General features: G+C 38.2%; 1 protein-coding gene across 4 annotated transcripts in view; it reads left to right on the plus strand.

The window, feature by feature from the left end:
* triob (trio Rho guanine nucleotide exchange factor b) overlaps positions 1-27437 on the plus strand; it is a 93283-nt gene that overhangs the window by 45137 nt on the left and 20709 nt on the right. For all 4 annotated transcript variants that reach the window (XM_088305754.1, XM_088305751.1, XM_088305750.1 and 1 more), the window contains 26 exons: positions 79-201; positions 425-616; positions 2797-2966; positions 3559-3733; positions 6530-6725; positions 8144-8310; positions 9473-9592; positions 10188-10286; positions 10374-10466; positions 10622-10771; positions 11791-11905; positions 12191-12306; positions 13573-13695; positions 13986-14180; positions 14584-14699; positions 15047-15113; positions 16966-17075; positions 17225-17294; positions 17815-17904; positions 18007-18099; positions 18535-18646; positions 19307-19497; positions 19597-19698; positions 21541-21680; positions 21863-21962; positions 25146-25398. In XM_088305754.1, coding sequence (XP_088161880.1) covers positions 79-201; positions 425-616; positions 2797-2966; positions 3559-3733; positions 6530-6725; positions 8144-8310; positions 9473-9592; positions 10188-10286; positions 10374-10466; positions 10622-10771; positions 11791-11905; positions 12191-12306; positions 13573-13695; positions 13986-14180; positions 14584-14699; positions 15047-15113; positions 16966-17075; positions 17225-17294; positions 17815-17904; positions 18007-18099; positions 18535-18646; positions 19307-19497; positions 19597-19698; positions 21541-21680; positions 21863-21962; positions 25146-25398 — 3478 coding nt within the window. The remainder of the gene's footprint in view (positions 1-78; positions 202-424; positions 617-2796; positions 2967-3558; positions 3734-6529; positions 6726-8143; positions 8311-9472; positions 9593-10187; positions 10287-10373; positions 10467-10621; positions 10772-11790; positions 11906-12190; positions 12307-13572; positions 13696-13985; positions 14181-14583; positions 14700-15046; positions 15114-16965; positions 17076-17224; positions 17295-17814; positions 17905-18006; positions 18100-18534; positions 18647-19306; positions 19498-19596; positions 19699-21540; positions 21681-21862; positions 21963-25145; positions 25399-27437) is intronic.

Below are 27437 nucleotides of genomic sequence, written 5' to 3' on the forward strand. Positions count from 1 at the left end.
TTTAAAACTGTACTGCATTATTGACACAGTTTTTTAGAATCCTGAAATGAAATGAATGTACACTGTGTGTATTTCAAGGTGCTAGACTGGATAGAAAACCATGGTGAGGCTTTCCTCAGTAAGCACACTGGCGTCGGGAAGTCTTTGCACAGAGCACGAGCACTGCAGAAGAGACACGAGGACTTTGAAGAGGTTGCACAGGTGAGCTTGAAACGTCCAAGTTAAACTATCAGTTGATTTTTCTATCTGTCTATTTGTTTATTGATGTCTCTTTATTCATTTATTTCTGTTTATATATCTATCTATTCAAACTATTGTGAAATTAACTGTTTGTCAGAAACGTTGCAAGAAATATTTATTTCTAAGTTGGTGGCTTTTTTCTGGCAGTCAAGTACATCGGTCATTGTCCATGTTCATGTTACAGAACACCTACACAAATGCTGACAAGCTGCTCGAGGCAGCAGAGCAGTTGGCTCAGACTGGAGAATGTGACCCTGAGGAAATTTACCAGGCTGCCCACCAGCTTGAAGATCGCATCCAGGACTTTGTGCGGCGTGTCGAACAACGCAAGGTTCTGCTGGATATGTCGGTTTCCTTCCACACACATGTCAAAGAGGTGTGTCCTCTTCGCCCTTTTTCTTCTCACCGCTTACAATTTTGTCCCCTCCATGGCCATTCATCAATTTCCTCATGTGCGTCACGGGTAAGCTGGAGTCTAACCCAGCTGACTATGCGGGAGGTGGGGTTTATCCTAGATTGATTTCCAAAAAGTGTTCACATTCACATTCAACACTGAGACAATCTGAGTCTTGCGTCAAACTAATGAGCATCTTTTAAAATGTCGGAGAAAACCAGAGTCCCAGAGGCAGGAGTCAAACCCAGAACGTCAGATCCATGACGCAGACGTCTGAACCGGCAAGGTCGTCAAATGTTAAATGCTAAACAGTTAAATAGCGTCACCATTTCTTACCGGATTCAAGCTCAATCAAGAACGAAATGTGGAGCTCTTCAGCATTTATACAGATAGTTTATATACACAGTTTGAAGAAAATCCAACGTTAATTCAGGACAGAAAAGCAATAACAATGTTTTCAGAGGGTCAGAAGAATCTCTAGCCATCTCTTCCCATGCTATTCGAAATCCGACCTATGCCAACTAACTAGCAAATCGGCATTTAGATTTGCTGCAATGCTATCATGGTGTCGTAATCAGTCAAGTGAGTTTTACATCATACAGTACTTGCAAATCTGTGTTTTGTCAGTAAAAAAAAACAGCAATCATATGGTTTGGTTTCCTTACCTAGAAAGAATAATAGTAGTACTCGCATCTATATTTACATATCGTTGTACCGAAAGTATATTTGCATGCACGGAATTTGTGCTGTTATATTATTTGCAAGCTAGCAGTCAAGCTTTTTCAAGGTCTGTTTTTTTTTTTCTGATCCCGGCTGCCTCCTCCGGTGATTATTATAATGACGTGTATCACACGTTTAAGTGCCCAAATTAACCTTTTCACACCAGCAAAAGCACCCTGCACTGCATGTGTTAACACTAGACCCTGTGTACATAAACCAATAAAGACAGACACAATCACAGTGTTATTAATGAAGCTAGTCTTTAATGTCCATATGGACTAATCGCCTTCATCCCATCTGTCAGCTCACACCACTGCAGGTCATTGTGTGTGTACGTGTGTAGCTGAATGCACATGTGCGTTGGTGCACATAGGTGAATGATTCCAACTCCTGTGCGGCTATTGGATGATGTCCAGTAAATGCAAACAATTGCATTAAGCGCACATTACAGGTTATGACACAAAAATAAACATCCATCCATTATCTGTACCGTATGTCATCATTATCATATTTTTTTATATACAGCTAAAAACTTTGAGGTCACAGTATCGTCTTCAATTTAATTTACCCCATCATTGATGCACAGGTTGCAAAGTTCAATAAGTTGTATGTTCTATCATCTTAATTGTCTTTGTCCTTAATTTGTAAATACATTAAATAATTCAAGATGTAAGCCAATTATGGTTCTATAAAAGCAGCTGCTTAATGGTGATAAATGCCGCGATGATCTGATTAGTTGACTAGTCGCAACTACAATTGCTGATTTGTCAATTAGAAAATAATAGTTTGTAGCAATCCTGGTCTAATACTTTTTACTGTTTCTTACTTTTAGCTTCATAGTAGCGGCAAAATATTCTTAACACCGCTCACTATAATGCAGATTGAGAGTGCATTTCAATAAAAAATGGTCTTTTGTGTTAGTAAAGTAATTTCCATTTGTTGTTATAGTTGTTTCTGTTAGATTAGGAAAATATTGAAAATATTGAAAACATTGAATGTATGTAGCCAAGTAATATGTAGAGAATGTTACTCAGGGGGTGGCAGCAAAGGTTGACGAGATTTTTGAGAAGGCATTGTGGGTGTTAGACGAGCAGCGGGTGCCAGCCAGGATGTCTTTGCCAGAGCTTTAATGTGCCAAGCCAAATCACCCAGATGGCTAATCTGTTACAAAGATGACCACTGACAAAACACCAGAGTGGCGCAGAACTGGTGGGATTTCGAGTCCCCTCTTCTATCGTCTGTGTGTACATTTGGCAGCTTGTGTCCCTTTGTACATGTGTTCGCCCCATCGTCATGTTTATACTGACACTTCCGCAATATAAACTGCGCATTGTGTACATATTGAACAATCTTGTTCGAGTTGTATTCACACTTGTTTGATTTACTAGATCTACTTGTATGTCGATGGCGATGCGTTTTAACTCGCTTGACTTTCTTGTCAGCTGTGGACATGGTTGGAGGAGCTTCAGAAGGAACTGCTGGATGATGTGTATGCCGAGTCTGTGGAGGCGGTCCAGGATTTGATCAAACGTTTTGGTCAGCAACAGCAGACCACCCTGCAAGCGACTGTCAATGTCATCAAAGAAGGGGAAGACCTCATACAACAGCTCAGGTCAGCATCATTTTCAGAAACCACTATAATATCAATCTACAAGGAGGATTGAAGATCATGTATGTTGTTATTGTGAAACAAATTGTTCATTTTATTCTTGACTTCATAATCACTGCGAATCGACATTATCCAGTGTAAAAATTGTCAAAGATTCAACCTTTAAATTTACATGGTAACAATGTTTTGATTGAAAGTCACTGCAACAATTAACTGATGCTGTAATTTTGTGTGCTGTACGGTACAGCTGAAGGCAAAATTAACTGTACATTTAATTTTGTAATATGTTAACTATATTTGCTGCATGCATTTATGTTTTTTACTGGTGTAGTATATAATTTTACTGAAAATGAATACTAATAACAACCATGTTTGCATTTTTTGGGGGGGGGCATAGATTATTTAAAAAAAATGATTACATAAAATTAATAAAAATGGTTGTGTTTAAAAAAAATGACTCTCGGAAAACGGCGGCACGGTGGACGACTGGTTAGCACGATGGCCTCACAGTGCAGAAGTCATGGGTTCGGTAGCTGGGGTAGTTTTGAGAACAATACTTTGACATATCTTGTATTCTCTTGACTTGTGTTCACAGAGATTCTGCCATCTCAAGCAACAAGACGCCCCACAACAGCTCTATGGCGCACATCGAGGGCGTGCTTCAGCAGCTGGATGAGGCTCAGGGCCAGATGGAGGAGCTTTTCCAGGAGAGGAAGATCAAACTGGAGCTCTTTCTCCAGCTTCGTATCTTTGAGCGGGATGCTATAGATGTGAGGAACTCTATAATCAAATCTGTTATTTTTAGTTTCACTCGCAGCTGCTCTAATGAACAAGAACCAACTAAATGGATGAAACAAAAAATATCATTATAATTATACCCTCTTTAAATCATCCGAATCGCGCTGTTTTATTTTCCATTTATTAGATCATGCAGCGAACATTCAACATCCTGCCGTAAGAAGCCATTATTTAGCTGTTTGGGGGATAAGTGAGCTTTTTATGACGCCACTTACTCACGAAATGTAATTAGAAGTCACGCAAAAAAGTTCAACATTTACATTACCGTACATACATTAATAACTGAAACCAACGGAGTGAATGATTCGTGAAAATGTTGCAGCCCCTGCGACACTCACTACCCATTAAGGATAATCTTAAATTATGAGATTCTGCATTGAAAGCGACACCTCATAATCATGATACATTTCCAAGATGTTCAAATGCTTAGAAAACATTTTGAATCTATCTTTTATGTCACATTGGAAGTAAGGCAAAAGGATGACATATTAAGACTTAATTGCAAGATGGCAAGCAACATGTCCAGAATTTAATCAACATAAAACTCCCTCACATGGACTCATCAGAAAGGGGGGGGGGGGCATAAGTAGACTCAAATGCGAATGAAATGGATGATTGGCTGATTTAAGTTGCGAAAGTGTTCTAACATTTAAAAAGCAAGTCTACAGTCCATAACACAATGACAGACTGAGCACAAAGTCCAAGAAGAAAATCAAAATACTGATTGTGACGATGACCTTATTGTGAAGACCACAAGATGAGATAAATCTCAGCTCATAGGATGGTGGCAGTAAATCCAAAATCACACGAGGGATTAATCAAGCAAAGATCCAGGGCACGCTGATGGGCGTGGGAGGTATTTAGTTTTCTCCTCACCCCAAAAACACACAAGGACACTCCTTCTTGCGTCAAATGGGGATGTGCCTGGGGTGAGGTGAGACATCCGTTTGCCTCATAGAAGTTTCTCTTAAGATGATTCCTTCACATTTCCGTGTAAAAAGAGGCTAAGGACGTTTATCTCCTCTCTCGATTGGATTTTATCGCACTGAGAGCAAAAGATGATCTTTTTGCCCGCTGAGGGTGTTTTACTCAACTGTATGCGGAGAGGGAGGAAGATTGCAGATGATTGCCTGGTAAGTTTCTCCTCCGTTGTCAGATGAGTGAAATTGTCAAGTAATGTTCAGGGTTTCGTACTCCAAGTTCAGCTCATGTTCCAAATTGGAGGGAATGTGACGGGTGTAAAGCCAAATGTCTGCAGTGCCGTCTGTACTTAAAAGGTTCATCGTGAACTTTTCTTGCGGAAAAATAAATTGATGCTGAAAACCCTGCAGCAATGACAAAGACACATTCACATTTAATCTAATTATAGTTTGGAAAAAGTGATTCTAATGTGTAAATTGATTGGTTACATCATCACAGATGTTTTTGCTATGCTCATTACAGAAAAAGAATAAATTAAAATTCAAGGACATATCTGATTTGTGAGTTTTGGTCCTAAGTACAGTGGGGGATAAGAACCGGGCCGGCCCACGAATAATGACAATTCAAGATAACTGACAGCCGTTGAAATGCATTGAGGACAAAGTAAAAGAAGAAATTTGAAACTCACAAAATTCCCTGGAATCAAAAATGGGGGCAGGGAGACAACATGTAAAAAGAATCTCTCTCTCTCTCTATATATATATATATATATATATATTTCTTTTTTTAAGTGTATGAAAATCTGTGGTGCCAAAATGATCATTTTGCAGGGCTCCACTCTACGGTTCAAGTATTTATACTTATAGTACTTTGTGTTTTATTATGTTAAAAATATTACTAGAGCACACAAGGGTAGTAATACACTAGAGTACAGCTGACCTTATATTATTTGTTTTTCATTATTATTCATTTATTATTAGCCCTCGTCTGGAAATGAGAAGTCTTTTGAATTTGCCCCATTTAGCTCTTCAAACACGCCTGCAAAATAAGTTTTTCCTCAGTGGTTGCCGTCTTCAGATGATGTGATAACATCTAAAAGTGTAGAAACTGACGAGCAAACTTGTTGACTTCGTTGGACCAGAGCCCAATTAAAACACGCTTGTGCTTGCGGCTAAGGTGCCCGTTGTATGATGAGTCAGTGTGGTGGTTGTTCAAACAAGCACTAACATCTCACTACATGTGCTTTTACAAGCTGTAAATCAGAGTGAGACGCGATCCGTCATTATGGGAGACATTCTGCATTATAGGGTTACGATGGCTGTCTGGCGTTCGGTTCAATGTTTTTCTTCAAAACAGGAGCTCTGTTACAATTGAGGTTGCTGTGTGTGTGTGTGTGTGCGCGTGCGTGTGAATGTGTGCATGCAACAGACAGACTATTTAAAGTCACTGCTCCTTAAAAGATTTTGTAATGGGAAGCTTTTGTTCCAGAATTTAACGTGTGCAGACATATACCCTAATTCAAACCTTTTATAAGGCAGCAATTGATCAGTTTAAGCAATTATTACTGTACATGAAAAAAGTAACTTTAAGTTTGTGATTTAAACATATTTTATCATTTAGTTCTAATACCATAACCTATATTTTTTTTAAAAAAATATGAATATTTAGTCAGCATTATATCCTCTGTGAGAAAAAGTGAAGGGATTTTTTTTCACTCGGCAATGAGGTACTTAATTTATGTCGGGCTCACTTTGAACACCTAGAGTTGACAATTATGGTATATGTTTTGTAAGAATATTCTTGAACCTGTTCTTCGGAATTTATTGCCTATCTTCTTTCCTCCTTAGATCATCTCAGACCTGGAGTCATGGAACGAGGAACTGACCCAGCAGATGAGTGACTTTGACACTGAGGACCTGACGCTGGCTGAGCAGAGACTTCAGCATCATGCAGACAAGGCACTCACCATGAACAACCTTACCTTTGACGTTATCCATCAAGGCCAGGAGCTGCTCCAGTACGTCACCGAGGTCCAAGCATCCGGTGAGTGAAGGATATTTAAAAAAAAAAAAAAAGAAAAAAAACATCTGACGTGTCCATTAAGGCACTTAACTACAAGTAGCTTCGTGAGGCACTTGATATTTTTAACTCCTATAGATGGTGCTATTGGTTTAAAGATAAAAACGAGTGCAATGGAATTTTATTGAATTTCCACACGATCTTTAAACCACGAGTAGCATCTAGATGAGTTCCACGAAGCTTTATTTGTCCATCACTATAAACTACCCTTGCTCCTCAACAGATGCCCTCCGCTCTAGTGTGTCCCAAATAGAGTTAGTCACAGAAGTATTTGGACAGTGACAGAGGGATCATGCTCACTAAGAGTGATTTGCAAAGTGTGATATGTGCACCACTGGTGATATGCGGATTCACTTTAGTGGTATACAAGCGTCTCTGAACAAAAAGTTCAAACTGTGGATGATTTTGGACATTATGTGGCTTAAAAAAATAAATATAGCACAAGACATTTTTTGAGTCAAGTTGAGCTGTTTTTAACTTTAAAGCCTACTACATTTTCATCGAAGCTTTTAAAGCTGTTTTAGTTGCCAATGTTTATTTAGTTATTTTTTTTATTTAATCTTTCATTATTTTAGTATTGTATTTTTAAGTGCAGTGTTAATGTTTAAACTGCATAATATACATTAGCTTGAAATAATATATACACTGTATTTTCCGGACTATAAGGCAGTCCTGTATATAGGCCGCAGCAACCATTAAAAAAAAAAAAAAAACGATATACAAGCCACACCAGGCTATAAGCGGCAGTTTTCTGTTGAAAAAAAAAGTGTTGTTTACTGCATGTACAGAACGATTTTGTACTGTGAATGCACGTAACGGTACATAAACAGATTGTTAAAACAGTGACTTTTAACACGGCAACAAAACAGAACAGACCCCAGAGAAAAAAAATCAAGATTTATTTAGCGTTTTTTCTGAACTATATAGCGTCTCTACCGGTGAAAAAAAAGCCGCATCGTTTTATTAGCCGCATTGTTCAAAATTTAGGAAAAAGTAGGGGCTTATAGTACGGAAAATACAGTATATACTTCTGCCTCATTTTTGATATGTTTGTGAATTTTTATGCCATCTGTGGTGACGTTTTTCGATGATTAAATGCAGATATCTGATTCTGTGTTTACATATAACTGACACATTGATTGTCACAGAATATATGATCCATCATAATTGCCTCATTAGTTGCCTCCAGATGCTTGCTTACTAAGGTCAGTTATGCAATTCACACCTCACCTCAACACAGAGGCAGGATAACTTAAGCCCTAAACACTAAACATTTGTATGTCGTGATCCAGTAACTGCCTACAATCAAATGTGAATTAGTATTGCTAGTTTAGCGACATGCGATATTAAAGTATGTATGTGTGCATTTGTCTGCCGCGCAGGTGTGGAGCTTTTATGTGACCGAGATGTTGACATGGCCACACGAGTTCAGGATCTCCTGGAGTTTCTCCATGAGAAGCAGCAGGAGCTGGACCTGGCGGCTGAGCAGCATCGGAGGCATTTAGAACAGTGTGTCCAGTTGAGACACCTTCAGGCTGAGGTCAAACAGGTGAGGGAATTATCCAAATGGAATCTTCCTTTATTAATTGAATTGTTCACAAGATTTTACTTGCATGTCAGGCCACAGCTTACCATGATATCACAGCCACATGCTAAAATGGTTCTGTTTCTACACGACATCGACTGATGACTCATCTCACGTCAGTGCTCTCTCTTTCTCACTCTCTCGCTCACTTACTGTCTTACTCGCTTTCTTTCTGTTTCTGATGCAAAAGCAGAGAACATAAGTCATAGGGATTGGGTACTGCATGGCTGGATGGTGAGCACTCACGGATATGAAATATTGACACAAGCTATTTAATTGCATCCCTTCACAAAGATTGTGAATTTTTTGTCCTTTTCTTTTATCACCTACATTTTTTAAAGGTTATATTGTATTTTTCCCTCCGTTTTATAAATGGGGTTTAATATTGGGTTAATTTGCTGTATGATAAATTACTTAAGTGTGACAATCTGCACCAGTAGTACATGCGTGCATATTTCAGATATTCAGCAGCTAACACTCGAACATGTCCTGCCTCAGAACATTGAAACAGCAATGTAAACCCTGGCCTGATAAAATAGCTGAAAACAGGGGTCTTAACTGTGTTACATCATTGTTTTTCCAGACAAACTTGACAAGCTGTTATGAGCTTTGTCCGCACTGCAGGTGTACATGCTGAGTCAGTCAGAGAGAAAGTGCATGTTGTATTCTTTGTTTTGTTTCTTATGACTCTACCAGCAAAGTATGTTTATCTGTTCGAAACAGAATAAATAGGATGATTTGTTTTAAAAAAAAAAAAACTGTGAATAAAGGCCACATCATTCGGTACACTTGTGCAATTTGCCGAAAGCCTACACATTAGAAATGTGACAACTTCCCCAACTTAAACAGAAATCTTAAAAGTATTCTTTGCTCTATGTTTGTGCCACCACCAGTTTGATGAAAAGCACAGATCACACGGATTGTGACTGAAAAAGAAGCACAGGGTGAAAAGAAGAAACCTCATTACATGGCAAGATGTTGTGCAATACTAGACATGAGCAGTTAGCCAATTGGTATATCAGGACCACAGCTGTCATAGCCTGCTTTCTTTATTGTCACACCTCATATGCCGCACATAGCACATTGCAAAATGGAATTTAAAACATGTGTCATGTTGTCATTTTAGGTGCTGGGTTGGATCCGTAATGGCGAGTCCATGTTGAATGCCGGGCTGATCACGGCCAGTTCGTTACAAGAGGCTGAGCAGTTGCAGAAGGAACATGAACAATTTCAGCATGCGATTGAGGTAAAATCAAAAGTGACAGTATTAATAGCTGAGAGCAATGTGAAGAAACCATGTCCATCTGCTAGAGTGTGGAGTAATAAGTCATAATTTATCGCAAGCATTTTGTATTTTGAGTCAAGTTCTATTTCCTGTGAATTATAATATGTAGGCTTTATTGATAGTTATAGAACTACGCAAGTGGTACACAGGACCCGGCTAAAGTTGCATAAAAGAATCACTGCCTAAATACATTTCAGTTGTTTTTAAGTTTAATACATTTTCATGTAATGTTTTCGACTTATTTTGAAACAATATTTTGAATTTGAATTTTATTCGGCTTTTATCTGCAATACATTTTAATTGATTCATTACTTACGCAGTGTTAATATTATCTATATTATATATTGCTTATAATAATGTTAAATACACTTCTTGGAAATATAGCCTCTTTTTTAATGTTGGCCATGATGGTCCAGTCTTTTTTTTTGAGTGGTAATTAGTGTGAAGAGTTTGACAACCACTGACTCAAGTTAAATTCCGAACAGGAAGGTGGATTTTCTTTTCTTACAATTTATGTACCATGACACTAATCGTCTTCTTCTCATCCTTCTTGTAGAAAACCCATCAGAGTGCACTTCAGGTGCAGCAGAAGGCAGAGGGTCTACTTCAGGCTAACCACTACGACATGGACATGATCCGAGACTGTGCAGAAAAGGTCCCCCCCCCCCAAATGTCATTTTTTTGAGGAATGTTTTGAAATATTAGCTGACAGCACACTTACTTGTGCACATTTAATGTGAAGGTGGCAGACCACTGGCAGCAGCTGATGCTGAAGATGGAAGACAGACTCAAGTTGGTTAATGCTTCCGTGGCCTTCTATAAGACTTCTGAACAGGTGAGTGTGTGTGTTATTGTGTTTTTGCAGGGGATCCTGGATGCCATGTTACATACTTGACTGTTTCATTTCCATTGTCTGCGTGAAGAGGCATGGGAAGCCTTTTCCTGCAGAGTCATATTCATGGGGATTTGTGTGTTGCGTGAATATCTCAGGTCTGCAGTGTGTTGGAAAGCCTGGAGCAAGAATACAAGAGAGAAGAGGACTGGTGTGGTGGTGCTGATAAACTGGGTCCCAACAGCGAGTCGGATCATGTCACCCCCATGGTCAGCAAACATCTGGAGCAAAAAGAGGCTTTTCTTAAGGTGAGAAGTGTCTGTCGTGAAAAAGCAACACACACGAATATGTCGCTAACAGATCAGGGTTATTATTGTTTTTGAATTTTAATTGTAGTTCATTTTTATTTAGTTTTGAGTTTAGTTTTTTTTTTTTTAGTTGATTTTAATTAGTTTTCATGGAATGTTTGTTAGTTTTTTATTAATTTTATCTTTTTTCAAAAACATTTAGTATTAGTTTTTGCTTTCTTTTTTTTATATATTTATTTTTTTTAAGTGTGTTGTGTTTAAATGTGTTTTAATTGTGGGCGAGATTAAAAAAAGGACCATATTTTGTATTGCGAAGTGAAAATTCCTGAAAAATATTCTAAAACGTTTTTATAATGTGAAGTACAGTAAAATGCAGCCATTGATGAATGTACTCAAATTATAAAAATGTTAGGATGCCTTGTTTGCCAAGTTACCGACTTCTAAAGTGGATTTTGTGACTTGAATTAATGCTTAGAAGCATTAAACCCGGTTGTACAGTGTAATATTTTTTTTAAATACTGTATACATTTTTTTAATATATATAAACCAACAAACAAAAGCATTTTTTACCAAGCTTTGCGTTTAGGGTTTAGTTAAATGTTAAAAGCAGGTGAACCATTTGAGCCAAAGCCACACGCAAACTCCTCAGATGTCTCCTTGGAGCAACATCATTTGGTGTCTCTTTTTACCGGTTCATGCTTGATGACGTCGCTTCTGTGCGACAAATATGAAGAAGACTACAACTCCCAGTTAACAGTTCGACCTTCTCTTCTTTGTTATTATTGAAATTTAAAATCCATCCCAAAGGCTCGTGCATTTGATGAATTGCGAAGATGATTTTTTCTCTGCAATTAGAGTTAGTTATGTAAACGTAAAATGTAGTAGTTTTTTTTTTTTAATCATTTTTGTTTTAAATAAACTTGTAACAGAAGCAAATGCTTGTGTTTAATCTGTAGTCATAACAGTGGAAGTGTCTGCCAGTCACTTCTTCACTCTTTTGTCGCTGTGGCTACTCACAGGCCTGCACGCTGGCGAGACGCAATGCTGATGTTTTCCTGAAATACCTGCACAGAAACAGCGTTAACATGCCTGGAATGTTGTCTCATGTCAAAGCGCCGGAGACTCAAGTTAAAAGTAAGTACAAGAAGTTACAAAATCAAACTTTCTCCATAGTTACTTTAATAATTATATAAAACAATGAAATGGTTGGCAAATTTATATTTTGATTAATACCATCTGTTTTATTTTTATGTATTATCATATGTTTCCTTTTTGGCTTATTGTCACGACAACCATCCACGATTGAGTATCAACAAAAGCCACTTGTTTTTTTTTTCTTTAAAGAATTGTTTGTACTCAGATGTTGCCGTTTATGATGTTTAATTAACTTGAAATATTTTGTTCATGTTATTTCATTAGACATCTTGAATGAGTTGCTGCAGAGAGAGAATAGGGTGCTCCACTTCTGGACCATGAGAAAGCGGAGGCTGGATCAGTGCCAGCAATATGTGGTGTTTGAACGCAGTGCCAAGCAGGTGTGGTTTTGTGCATTAGTGTTGCGAATGTGTGTGGGTACCCTAAAATCATTTAACACTCAAGTAATAGAAAAGAAAACGAGATTGTATGATCTCATTCCCCACTGAATTTATAAAATAATTACATTTTAATCCCAAGGTATTGTTCAATTGTACTTTCTTAAATTAAAATGTAATTGCCCATGATCAGCAGAGGGTATATTTCCGCTTAAACTCAAAATTGTGCATTCATCTGCTCCTTTGCTGTGCAATAAGTAACGAAACGCCTTTTGAACATTAACAATATTACCTGAAATTGTTCTCTTGTGCAAAAGTTCATAAATGACATAATCAGGTAAAACGAACACAAACACACACACACACACACACAAATTCAAATTTCGGAGTTTGAGTTTAGAATGAAACCTCAAAAATGAAGAATTAAAAATTAAAAATATAGATTTCATGGCTTTTGATTGGCTAAAGGTACAGCAACAAAAGGTTTCAGTTTGATTTAAAAGCATATTAATAATATATTTAAAAAAAAACTGAAGTAACAAATTCCAAAAATAGAAAAAAAAATCACCCAAAAATTCCTTATGGTAAATTTCATTTCATTGTCATTAACATGGCTAAACTGTTAAAAAAAGAAAAAGGCTGAAAGATTAATTATTTGTTTTTATTCAACCTTGGATGAATACTTTGACCTTTTTGAGAGGTCTCCGTTGTATTGTGTTTCTTTTAGACTGTAGCATTTGTTTTTCTCTGTAATAATGTATTATCCAGGAAGTGGTGTAAACTGGCAGACATTGGTAACAATGACAGTCTTAAAGAAAGCTATCATTACATGGTTCAGAAACTTTGCATTCTATGTTTATTACAGGCATAGGCCAAAGAGCTGTGTCCCCACAAACCACTTATTTTGTCCACCTCAAGCATTATTGAACATGTAAACATGCCCAGAGTTTTCATTGTTATGTCAAATTGTCCATCATTTTCGTCTTCTGTACCACTCACATCTAACTGTGGCGAGGTAACACCTTGACAACACCTGGTTGAGTCTAATTGGCAGGCTTTCCAGCTTGTAAAAATGATATCGTCTGTAAGAGAAAGTCTCCCTCTTGTGGTGTTTGACTAACACTACAAGCATGCCACTCCATCAGAGGAGACATTTGGTGTCATTTGAAAATCTAGCTCGAGAAAATAGAATGTGTGTCAAATTCGTGTAACTATTATCAGTAACAGTATCCTTTAGTGTAACTGTACTAAACGGTGATGTTTCTACAGGCCTTGGAGTGGATCCACGACACTGGAGATTTTTACCTGTCCACACACACATCCACTGGCTCCAGCATTCACCACACACAAGAGCTTCTAAAAGAACATGAAGACTTCCAGATCACAGCTAAGGTGCACATTTGTGTCATTGCTTTAGAATCACTTTTGTTAATAGAACAGGAGTTGTAGATTTGTTTTTTGTTTTTTTTCTTCCAAAATGTTCTGCTTGTATTGATATGCTGTATATTTGCGCACTCCTGCACTCAACTGCGAGGCCCGTTCTTTGTGTCGCATATTGTTTCCATTTTAGGTATCGCTGGTATTGTGTTGTGAGCAGGCTTGTGTGCCCATCACTGATTCCCAACTCCCCCCCCCCCATGTGTTATCTACCTTTCCCTCCCTCAATGTGCCGCTATTGACAGCAAACCAAAGAGCGTGTAAAGCTGTTGATCCAGCTGGCCGATGGTTTTTGTGACAAGGGCCACGCCCATGCCCTGGAGATAAAGAAATGGGTGTCCTCAGTGGACAAGCGCTACAGGGACTTTTCTCTCCGTATGGACAAATACAGGACCTGCCTGGAATCGGCGCTCGGCATTTCCTCCGACTCCAATAAGGCAGTGAGTGTTCACCAATAATGATATCAACAAAAAGAAAAAGTTCTCATAAATGAATGCCTCGACTTGAGGTTTGATGATTTTTTTTCTTTTTAGATGTTGCCACGAGAGATTTTTTGGGATGCTTGGTAGAAAAGTAGGATCGAGGCCTTAAGCATTCCCTAGTGAGACAATCATCTTTGTTTTTTGGGATATTAACACATTTTGTGGTCCTGTAGATTTTAAAACATTTAGTCTTATATATCCTTATTTAATTCAATTTCAACTAGACATTTGTCCAGTATATTTTAATAAGCTAGTGCGAAAAGAAGGCAAATGCACGGCAAATATTGACGGTGTGGTGAGTGGCGAAAGGCTACCATGGCCATTGTGCAGGACATAATAGCGACGGTCTGTTTGTTTTCAGAGTAAAGAACTACAACTGGACATCATCCCAGCTAGCGCTCCGGGTTCAGAGGTCAAGTTGAGAGATGCTGCTCATGAACTCAATGAGGAGAAGAGAAAGTCCGCAAGGAGGAAAGAGTAAGTGACACATAGCCATGACATCATCTGAAAATTACCAGAACATTTTTTTTTTTTATTAAATGTATTTCATTTGATTTTTTGGGGGGAGCTGAAAGATGTTCTCACTTTGGTGTCATGTGATCCAAAGTGGTCCCAACTAGAAATATCAATAATATATATTTTAAAGTTAGCTGTGGTTTCATATGGTCACCTCTTATCCTTACACAATATGGTAAGTAACAATTAAGTTAACTGTACAATGTGACTAGTTTCACCACAGATGGCGACAAAACCACATAATCATATGATTTTTTTTTTTTATTTGACCCAAATAAATAAAAGTCATTTTGTCTTTGTGTTTTTAGATTTATAATGGCTGAGCTAATCCAAACAGAGAAAGCCTATGTCAGAGACCTGCGTGAGTGCATGGATGTAAGTCACAGATTAATTCCCTAAAGACACCTTCAATTCTTTGAAACTATGCAGTAGGTGATTTTTTTTCTTTATTCTGAATCTAACATTTCTGTACACGGTACCAACAATTTGTGTAATTTTATCTTTAGACAGCCAATGATGTTGATGATTGGCAGGTCATAGAGAGAACATCATCTCTCATTGTCATGGTGATACTGAACCAACCTCGTTGGTGCTCCACAATGTTGGTGAATTCAAGTTTTCTTTTATTCAGACAAAAAAAACGAAAAACAATTCTGTTGGAGAGCAAAAAACTCTTAACTCGTTGACAGTTTTGGCTGTCGCTTCAGCCTTCATCAGAGCAGTCGCACTTCCGTATGACGTGTCTAAAAACAGCCGATTTGGTCAGGCAACCTTCAAAAAAGAGGCTCCCGACCCAATCGAAACTGCACTCCGTCCCGCTGCCGTTGACCGATGGTGTCCCAGGGACGAGGGAGCATGTATGTCCCCTCGTCCCTGTTGATGGTCTCCACGTCTTCTTATTTTGATTCCCTCTTTTTTTCCCTCGCTTGAATTTATTGGTTTCAGATGTGATGAAAGACCCCTTCTCCCAGTCTCCCAGTCGTGATTGTTTCTCCTGTAATGGTCTATTATGGCTCATTTCTTGTTTTCTTGTGTGGCCTTTTTTTGTGCTCTAGTGAACTAATAGTGAATGCACGTCCAGTTTCTCCAATGTATGTTTTTTTTACAGGATTTTCATGGGATTTCATAAATTATGTTGCATTTTTTTTTTTGTCTGGTGTTATATGGTCTGGGTGCACCAGTCGTCTGAGTTTTTTGATGTGGTTTTATTACTGCGTGTATTTGGCGCTTCCTTATGGTACGTTGTTTGGATTCTGTTCCTCTGACATTTGGAAGTAGTGTTGTGTCCTTATTTTCGGTATTGGTTTCATGCTTGTTCTTTGCTTTTCTTTCTCTTTTTTCTTTTGTTCATTTTCCCTGGCTTGTTGTTTTCCTTTATTGTGACCCATTTGGGGTATTGGCAGCAGTCGAGAGCATGATGTATATGATTTTCTCCCTCCTGTCAGTCTGGTCCAATTGTAGTGTTCTGATTAGTGATATTTTGTGCGGTGGTGTGTTCTGATGTCCAGAGGAGGTACTGGTCAGTGTTTGTGGCTTTTCTGTAAATGGTGATTTTTATACTGCCGTCTTCATTGTTAGTTATCTTTAAGTCTAGGGACGATATGGTCCGGTTCTATTTTTCTTCATATGTGAATTTTATGTTGCCAGTAGAGTCGATGGCATTGATGTGACCTGTGAGCTCTTATGTATGTCCAGTTTTTGTTATTTCTAAGTCGTCTTCATAACATTTCCAGAGTATTGGTTTGTATTGCGGGGGTGCGGTTTGTATGGCTTTTGCTTGCAAGTCTTCCATAATAAAAACTGCTCATTATTGTGGATAGCGGATCTCTGAGGTAAGATTTTTTTTTGCTCTCCACCAGAATTTTTATTTTGTCTGAATGAAAGAAAACCTTAAACCTTTTGAAAGAGAAGACAAGATGAACGTCATAACACTAATGTTGGCGGACCTGTCCAGCCACCTCGCACGCTGTTTTTTATTCTGGTCGAGTTGAGGGCAGTTTTTGCAAACCTTTTCAAACGTCGACATGATCAGGCCTTTTTGTCTGTCAATCGACAAGGTCTTTACCGCTATGTAGTATTTAAGACACTGTGCCACGTGGATTGAAAATTAAAAAATATATTTTTACCCTTTAGCTACATATAACTATTGTATTTATTTCACATTTAAATTTAATGTAATTTTTATTATCGATCAATGTATGCTAATAAGCTCTACTTTGCCATCCAGACTTATCTATGGGAGATGACCAGTGGTGTGGAGGAGATTCCTCCAGGGATCGTCAACAAGGAGCATATCATCTTTGGGAACATGCAAGACCTCTACGAGTTTCATCACAAGTCAGTGGAGCAGTGATTTTTTTTTTGACATTTTGTGCTCTGCACACACATCACATACATTACTTGATCATTTAAAGTTTTAACTATAAACTTATAGAAGGTAAGAAATCCAACAGCATTATAGAACCAATGTGTCTGTTTCTGTACAGCATCTTCCTGAAGGAATTGGAGAAATATGAGCAGCTTCCAGAGGATGTTGGTCATTGTTTCGTTACCTGGGTGAGTTGGGATTTTTCACAACACCAATAACCTGAAAAAAAATGAAAATGACACAAATGACTCATGTTCGGTAATTAATTGTCAAAAGACAGGCATTTAGATCTTTTGACATTCACCTTTAGTCATGAGTGGCACTCTAATGTTAATGTTTTTCTTCTGATCAGATATTCCATGATTTTTGCTAGCAAAATGTTTTTAAAAAATAGGTCTGACATCATAGTTAAGAAGGGACATAAAAAGTAGCTTATTATTTGAACGCTCCTCTTGGTACATTTCATGAGTAGCGCAATGTGCCCTTTATATGTCAGGAAACACACTGTGACATTTATTAACTTTTTTTGCTGTTATTTGAGGTAGGGATGTACCAACTGTACTCCTGACCACACTTCCTTTAAAATAAAAAATAAAAATGTTCTCATGCACAGCTGGGTGCCTTATAAGCAACATTTGAAAAACAAATGTTGAAAGCTTTTTCCAAGATTTCCTGTTTTAAGGCTTTTGTGTTTTTGATCCCACTCAGGCTGACAAATTTCAGATGTACGTGAACTACTGTAGGAACAAGCCCGACTCCACGCAGCTCATCTTGGAGCACGCCGGCCCATATTTCGATGTGAGTAACTACTTATAGTATGAAAATCTGAATTGTGTTTTGGTTTCTCTTTTTCAAGCGGAGTCATCAAATTCACAAAAAATGTGTTCTTTGCTATTACAGGAAATCCAGCAAAGGCACCGTCTTGCGAACTCCATCTCATCTTACTTGATCAAACCAGTCCAAAGAATTACGAAGTACCAACTGCTTCTTAAGGTACAGTACAGCAACGCATCTCTCCAAGTCCCCAACTAATAATACTACTAAAAATGTATAATCACAGTGACATTTTGAGTTACCAACTTAGTTGGTTCCATAACCCTGTTTGTAACTCCAAATGTTCATAAATCGAGGTAATATTTCTCATTGAAATGAATGAAAATGTGAATAAGCCGATCCAGCCCCAAAACTAAGTTATACTTTTTTTACCACTGTGTAATTAAAAATAAATATACTGCAATATTGAAATAAATGAAAACACATTCATATTAAGAAATAAAACACTTGACAAAAACATAATTTATTTCTCATTTACTTTAACTAAGTTGGGGGAATTGGGGACTACAGAATGCTTCATAAAAAGGGATGTTCATTACTAAAGGATCATTTCTATTGTTTTTTTGTTTTTTTTGTGTGTGCGCATGTGTTTAGGAGCTATTGACATGCTGTGAGGAAGGAAAAGGAGAGATCAAGGATGGTCTTGAGGTGATGCTAAGTGTCCCCAAAAGAGCCAATGACGCAATGCACCTCTCTATGCTGGATGGTTGGTTTAAGCACTCACACACACACACACACCCCCACACACGCATACACACACCCACGAGCGCAGTCATGACAATCGACAATTTTTATGAATAAAGCCGGAGAGTTAAGGCCGGAAGGGTACCCAGGTCGCGGCCGGAAGGCGGGGTACTGACTGGCAAAAAAGGGTCAAGCGCCCAGCTCTGGTGGCTTGGCTATATTTTCTTTGGAGCTAAAGCTTCTAAGGTTAAAAATGCTAAAAATCACATTTTGGCATTCGTGTACCTCCATTCACTCCATGCGCTTACAATAAATTCATCCAAAACCTCTTGCTGTTGTTATTCTGAAGTCACTCCGCCCCCACCCGTCCTTCCGGATGAGCGGCCATCACAGCACGCTGCCGTTTTAATTGAACATTTCATTTCGGCATGTTTTTGGTGCAAAACGCAACCTCACAACACATCACAGCTTTTCACGGCAGCTCATTTACAGTGAGTGATTTGTTTTACGGTACACTTTCCTCTGCTGAGTGCATCATCTATTATTGCCACTAATTTCTCTTTTTGTCACTGAAACGTCATCGCTGACATTCAGCACAAATTGTTCAACTATGACTCAGCATTCAACTTGCCACCCACGTACTCTATTTGTACAAACTCTGCCTTTTGTCTTGTTACCTCAGGGTTCGATGGGAACATTGACTCCCAAGGAGAACTGATTCTTCAGGAGTCCTTCCAGGTTTGGGACCCCAAAACTTTGATCCGGAAGGGCCGTGATCGCCACCTTTTCCTCTTTGAGATGTCGCTGGTTTTCAGTAAAGAAGTGAAAGACTCGAACGGACGTAGCAAATACCTTTACAAGAGCAAGCTGTTTGTGAGTCATTCCCACATTCATGCTCAGACTACGTTGTTTCTATACGTTGTGTTATTGCAAGGCTTTTATACGTATTCAATGTGGCATTCATGTTCACAGACGTCAGAGCTCGGAGTGACAGAGCACGTGGAGGGGGATCCTTGTAAGTTTGCCCTGTGGGTGGGCAGAACCCCAACCTCGGACAACAAAATCGTGCTCAAGGTGCAGTATAAACACAATGCCGATTTATAAGATTTTTATCTCAAGTACTTTAAAAATAAACGTTCAAAAAAGTGTTTATGAATGATAAACAATGTTTTCCAAATCCAAGTCTTTGCACTCTCAAGTCAACTTTAACAAATAAAGTAACTCCAGCCTGATTCTTGTATGAAAGTGTCTTCGTCACTGTCAGTTCAGGATTTTTCTAAAAAGTTCCAATCTTTGCTTTTTACGTTCTGTTTTGATCCGCAACATAGCCGTCTGAGGCTAAAAAGGAGTTGGGCCCTGGATAACTGCGCCCTCTCCTGTGTCCCTACATTGTTTCGAGCCATAGTGACAGCACAGTTCAACCACTTTCATATAAACGGAAACATGGAATATGAACTACAAGGCTCTTCACTATTAAATAATGTATTGATTAGGTGTCAGGTTGTAATTATCTTCACCACCAGAGGGCGCAACTAAGAAGTGAAATAGCCACTAGTTTCCTTACTTTTCATAGTCACAGGTTATGTGCTGTCTGAGAAGAGAATAGTTGGTACATTGTGAGTTGTGATGGGCGCCATTCAAACATTTTACTCCACCCAAAGTAAAAAATGTTAACTTTATATATTATAAATTAGTGCTGACACTAATACATGTATAATGCATAATATTTGTTAGAGGAGAGATTCAGGCATCTTGTCATACGTCAGTCGTTGTTTTTGTTGAAGCAAATTTTAAACTAGAGCTATTATTATCATCAAACATGTTAGTTTGGAGCAACATGTCACATTTTCATACTCTATATTTGATTGCTCATAACTCTGCACTTACACAAAATGTGAAAATGACATGAATACCAAATATATACCTGGTACTTTAAGCATTCATCTGGTATATAATTTGTTTATATGTGATGTATAGATTCCAAGAAACGGTAAAAGTTTAAAAAGTGTGACGTAAAGTCCTTGTCTCCCTTACTTTACGGGATCCACGTCATACTAACAATTGAATGAGTAAAAACATATTTTTGGCTTACTTGTTTTTATTTACAATTTCCTACAAAATTTTAATGAGCAACTTTGTCCGCCCTTGGTAAATTACAAATAATTCCTCTTGTTTAGCCAAGACAGGGCTCTGCTGCTTGAGGTGTACTTGATCTTGTGTAGGGGTTTCAAAAATCATTTGCACGTTTTTTTTATTGCAAAATGTTTTTATGCATACAATTGCACTCAGTAAATTACAAAAGTTGAAATGTTGAGAGACAATTTTTTAAAATGAAAAAATAAAATGAAACAAAAGCTTAATGTTCCTAGTCATCACATTATTTATGTAATTATTTATATAAAAAAAATGTCACACAATGTTTAATTTAAAATTGTAAATAAATGTGAGTCATTATATTAAGCACATTTTCAGGTTTTATTTTTATTTTTTTTAAGTTACCACACTGATTTTTTTCCTTGTAATAACTTTGCAAACCGGAAGTGAAGTGAAACCTCTCTTCCTTCCATTTTCCTTTATCTCGGGAAATCCCTAAATAGTTTGTTTTAATTTAAATGTTGGCATATGTGGCAGCTGTCTGTCTGTCTATGTGTCTCATTATGTAATTTGTGAAGACCATCTTGCTCCTCATGTAACATGTCATCATTGCTGCCTCAGTGCTGCTGGTGTCAAAGTGAAGGAGGAAGAGCAGAATGTTTCACTGACAGAAATTAGAACCTGACAATGCAGTTTATTTATTAAAGCCCGATACGCCACCTTATGTTTCATCACATTGTAATTTTTACTTCTCGTTTTCATCTGCATGTCAACAAATTGATGACTTTTACAGGTATGGGTATTATACATGTTTCGTTCCAGGCTTCGAGCATCGAAAACAAGCAGGACTGGATCAAACATATTCGTGAGGTCATTCAGGAGCGAACGGTCCATCTGCGCGGTGCTCTGAAGGAGCCCATTCACATCCCCAAAGCTTCCACCGCCAAACATAAAGGCAGACGGTAAGCTCACAGAGCATCGCTTGTTTGTTGCCCTCGTTTTGACAGTACTCGTTAAAAGAGCAAGTGTATTCTCTCGTAGAGTCCAGTTAACACAGCTGGGCTGCTTTTGAATGTCACAATGCAACTCCATCTGAAATGAACACTATACTGGCACTATGTACAAACTGTTTGTCCACCTGCAGAGATGGAGAGGAACTAGACAGCCAAGGAGATGCTAGTAGTCAACCTGACACCATCTCAATTGCCTCGAGGACATCGCAGAACACACTGGACAGCGATAAGGTAGAGAAACACGCACACATTTGTTTACTGTATGCCAGGAATGCGATAATTGCGGCCAGAAGGCATACGCTGAGTGGCCCCTTGATTAATTCCCCCCCATCCGCCATTTCATTATTATAACAAACTTAAAATTCTTCAAACTGAGAAACATTCAATATATGTATTCCACGAAAAAACGAGCGAAACATGAAAACATTGTGAAAAAAAGACCAAAAAATCAGTGAATATGCAAATCCACGGGTACCAAAATGCAGTAGTTTGAAGTCGTAATATCACCAATAACTCCAGGACGCCCACTCCAGAAGCTTTTTTTGACCTTCAGTTTGCTCACATTTCAAAGGGATTTTTCCATATGCAATAATGGAAGCAGACGTTTTGACCTCCAATGTATTCATTTTTTTCTTTCTCGAAAATAATTTAAATAAAAAAATCTTCAAGTAGCGCAGGAAAATAGTGGTTTGCCTTGCCATTTTGAGGTTCGGTATATGGATCTCAAGCGTGGCCTCTTGTGTGGAGGTCTTTCACCGGGCATTCCAGCTTCCTCCAAAATTCCAAAAATATGCATGTTATGCTTATTGAAAACTCCAAAAGTATCTATGGGAGTGTGAATGTTTGTTCGTCTTCTCTTCTCAAAATTTTTTACATCTATCTCTCTCTATATATATATATATATATATATATATATATATATATATATTTATATATATATATATATATATATTCTCACACACACACACACACAAATAAAGAGGCAAATTTTTCCTCCAAATTCTGGCAATATTTTTTTACAGTGCTGAGTTATACAACCGTCATTCTTTTTTTTTGTGTTCCAAGATTTCACATTTTTTAGGCATATGAGTAAGCATCCAAGAGGAACAACCTTTTATTCCTGACACCCACTTACTACATGTGGCAACTGCAGCCTGTGGACATGCAAGCATGTCTCTTCAACGCATTTCCTTTGGAAGTGTTGCGTGACAGTCCATCTGACGGATTTAATGCAGTGTGTGTGTGCTCGCGTGTGTTTGTGGAAGAGAGATTCACTGGAAGCAGCAACACTCTGCACTGGTTATATCTGGTAATAGCACCACAGAAGGCCCGTCCTCCTACGCTCAGTATGAGCAAACCTAACAAGTACTTACACACTACCGCAAAAATAATATTTCTATATTTTTAAGTTGCTCGGGTTGTAGATTGAAGCCAGACTTGTTTTTTCCTCGTTTTTTCCTGATGGAACAAGAGAAGCATTATTTTATATATGTATAAATATATTATTAAGTGTCCAATCTGTTGAGGACTCGTCTGAATGCATCTTTTAAATGTGCACAAATACCACTTGCAAATAGATATTCCCGGTCAATTTCCTGGTTTGAATGCTTCTTTATCTCTCTGGCTTCTCTATAAGGATTCTGTGTGAAACCTCTCATTCAGGAGGCGGTGACACTGGTGTGTTTGTGTACTTTTTTTTTTGTATGCGAGGGCTCGTGTTCCTGTGCGCATCCGCTTTAGTGACTGACTTGTCAGCTGCTTCAGCCTCCCACTCACAGAGGATGCTCGCCTCTATGCCAGACAGGAAAGAACCCTTTTAAGTTCTCACTGCTTTCACTCTACGGCTTGCCTTCTAAAAAAGAGATTGCAGACAACCCCTGAGTTCCTGGTTAATTTTTCTTGCCGAACTGCTATTAGTAAGACTTTCAAGAAGTCATCGGTGGATTGTATCTATTGAACAGCTCTCTGGTGATTCCCGTTTCAGTCGAGTTCTATTGACCATTAAAGTGGACGTCGTTGACGTTGGATCAAGAATTGATTGACTCGTTGCACCATTTTTCCCTGTGGAAGTTTTTTTTTGCTCTCTTTGCCGGCTTATCGTGTGAGGCTCTCAGTGGTATTAAGGCAATCATAGTGGGTTGTGCAGCCCAATTGCTTTAGAAAACTTTTGGGGATCTTTTTTCACAATGAGGGAGTGGAAAACAATGGAGAAATTGGAGGAAAGAATTGCGCATCCAGTTTCTCAACTTCTCAGCTCGTTGGCGTTGCCACACTATCAAAGGGTATGTTGAAAATCAATATGGTAACATTCATTTCAGTTGTATTTAGTGTTTTATGCATTAAGTTGAGTTAAAGTGGCATGTGAGTGTCTAATTATATATGTAATTTTCTTGCGTGAATTTGCTAACCACAACAAGGCATCTATCTAAAACAGTCTCCTCCAAGATGACAGCAATTCAAATGAATGATTGATTGACACTACCAGATGGATATAAATGTAACAGTCACAGTTGTAGAACCAGCAATGACAAAGAGCTGTTTTTAAATGAGGGAACCCATGATGAAAAAAGTAGGTAATCAAAAAAAACTTATATTACTTACATTTAATTCAGTGTAGTATTACCCCACTTTAATCACAATAATGAAAATTGCCATTATAGATTTCCTCTGAAAAAGTTGAGCAATATATTATTGTAAAAGCGCTATAAAAAATAAAGTTGTATTGTATATTGTATTGCATTAAGACAGGATTGTAATGAAAAGATGTGAGGAGTATCTAACATTGTGACTGAGTGTATTTTCATAATAACCATTACCCAGTATTCCAAAAAATTATCTCTTGATAAATTATAATGTCGTGAACATATTTGTTTTTCTACAACACCTCTCTATTCTATGAGGTGCAGCATCTTAAAATGAAAATAAAACACATGCTTCCATTTAAAAAAAAGAACATACTCAAAAGAATCTGAATAGTCTTTAATCCAGATTTGTCATGCACTTTTTAATTAAATATTATATAAAATTCATACAATACATAAAAATATAATACTGTATACAACTAACATTAAAATCCAAGCAAAAAATATATAGAATTTTTTTCTTTTAATTTGCTTATTCTGTCATCAAACATTCCATTACAGTCAACAGCCAAACGTCAGTGACAGAATGGCACAGACAGAAACTAAAGATTATTTAATGCTGGTCATTTTTTTTTTTAAATCACAACGGTAATATATTTGTTAAAACATCATACTTCTTTAAAATTTGCAATATAGAATTTGGTACCAACAAAGGGCTAACTATTTTTAGAAGTTATAGAAATGCTGGTTATAAACAGCCCTGAAACCAAAACTATGTACTTTGGATGCCATAATTTACTCTTCAAAAATGAAAACGTCCTTTCTTTTTCAGCTGTCGGGTGGTTGCGAGCTGACGGTGGTCATCCATGACTTTGTGGCCAGCAACGGTGGAAGCAGCGGGGAGCTGACAGTGCGACGAGGCCAGACGGTCGAGGTTCTGGAGCGACTGCACGATAAGCCAGACTGGTGCCTGGTCCGGACCACCGATCGCTCTCCAGCTCAGGAAGGCATTGTTCCCTGTTCCATGCTGTGTATCGCGCACTCCAGGTCGTCCATGGAGATGGAAGGACTCTTCAACCACAAAGGTAGGACAATGCTTCTGTACTTGATCTTAACTCTTGTAGTATAAAATAATGTATAAGAAGCTGATCCACTTACCAGGTGCACCCAGAAGTGCATCATTCTATTGCTCTAAATTGGCGTGCAGTTAATTTGGGCCTTGTGAGAAGAACCAGTCACACAAAGGAGTCATGTGACTGCCACCTATGACAAAACTCCTTTCAACCTCGTGCTTCTAGCTGGATTTACAATTGATGCTGGTCTTTCACAGAGAAAATTGTTCTCTGTGTTGCAATCGTGATAAATGTGACTTAGACATGTAATTAAAGTAAATATGTGATGGACAGGCATCTGCTTGCTGTACACGCAACGCCAGAGGGGAAAGATAAGCAACGACAATCACAAAAAAACCCAGGCTGCACACAGACAAATGAGCTCGATTTGTGTTTTCCCTCCTTTATTACAGTCAAATTCAGAAAATTGGATGTCTCTATAAAAAGTTTTAAATGTAATGCTGCACAAAATGGACACATACTTAGACATCTAATTGCCATGCAATCACTGCTCGTTGAATCAAAGCTTCTACATGACGACAACAAACTAGACGTTTGACGTTTAAACTTTGAGTTATGTGCTTTCAAGCCATAAATATTTTGTAGGTCATCTTGGCTCACCTGTCCAACTTTACATGAGAAAATGGATTAACAGAGTGGGATTATCCAAATTTACTCTATATGGACACGCCGACCCATTCAGTTTGACGGTTCAAGTATTGTGTTCAGTTATTGAACATGCAACAAAATTTGCATTTATTAAGGAATGCGTTTTCAAAATTTATTTGACTAGTGCAGCAGAACAGTTGAATTGATCAAGTTTCAATACGGTTTGGAATAGTAAACCCCGATTGGGCTTGGTCTGACTTCAGTTCACAGTACGGGATGAGTAAGGCGGCAGCCAGATGAATAGTGCTCCTTGGCAACTTTGCATCTTTCTGCCTTCACAAGTGCATCAATAGCAGATGTCAAATCGTGAGCAGCAGGCAATTCCAGAATATCAGGGGCCGAATTCAACCCACTGAAAGGCCACTTCTGGCCCACGGACCATATGTTTTATAGCCACGTTGCAAGCCATCATTTAATACCTTTTGCATCTGTTGAAAATGTATCTAAAATAAGGTATATGGTCCCGAAAAGTCACACCTGATGGAAACAGTGCTTTATTGTTTGAAAAGCCAAAAACATTCTTTGAAGTCATCCCTCATTAATCTGCACCATGTTAAATATTCACAGATCTAACCATTAAAGTGTCTGTCTAATCTTAAAGTGTGGGTGAGTGCAAGGCAGCTTGTTTCTATGGCAATATGGCTCACAAATATTGTGTTTGCGCTTTCATGTGACGAGACTCTGTTTATGTATGAAATGATATTGAAAATCACAGCTTGGGTTTTTTGCAAAGCGGTTTCCTTATGCAGCCCAGGCAAGTGAGACTGCTTATTTTGCTGCAGTCCTCATCTTTTCTTTTTTTTTTTTTTGTTTCTTGTTTTTTTTGCCTTTCTTTGGTTCCACTGTTGGTATTTTTTTATGTGGTCAGGGTTGCTGAAAGGAGCTTCTCACAGCAGGGAACGTTCAGGCATGGTGGATGAATTAGACAAGAATGACAAACAGTCTTTGCAACTTTATCACTCTTTTGTGTGCGCTGCCCACCGAGAAAGCCAATTTGTCCCGAATTACACAAGTGTGACGAGTTTGAAGGGATTTGTAGAAGGAAACCTGACCTATTCGTGGAAGCAGGCAATAAATGACATTTGAAGTCACCCGGGGCCTGAAAAAAAAGTAGCTAGCCCTGCACGGTATTCTTTGAAAATGCAAGATGCACGTCTTCACTCATAATTGAATCTCTGATTATTAAATGACGGCATGCACTCAGTGGTTTTCACTGAATTGTACAACTGCTGTTTTAACTTGAATTTTCCTGTTCAATTATATGGAGAATTGGATAATTTCTGGGAATTTCTTCTGGACCATCGCAAATTCTTTGGGTAGTTCAGAAGGAAATACATTTAATT

Source organism: Idiotropiscis lumnitzeri, chromosome 10 (assembly GCF_059441095.1).
Source record: "Idiotropiscis lumnitzeri isolate Australia: NSW breed Sydney's pygmy pipehorse chromosome 10, RoL_Ilum_1.0, whole genome shotgun sequence".
NCBI classification, from domain to species: Eukaryota; Metazoa; Chordata; class Actinopteri; order Syngnathiformes; family Syngnathidae; genus Idiotropiscis; species Idiotropiscis lumnitzeri.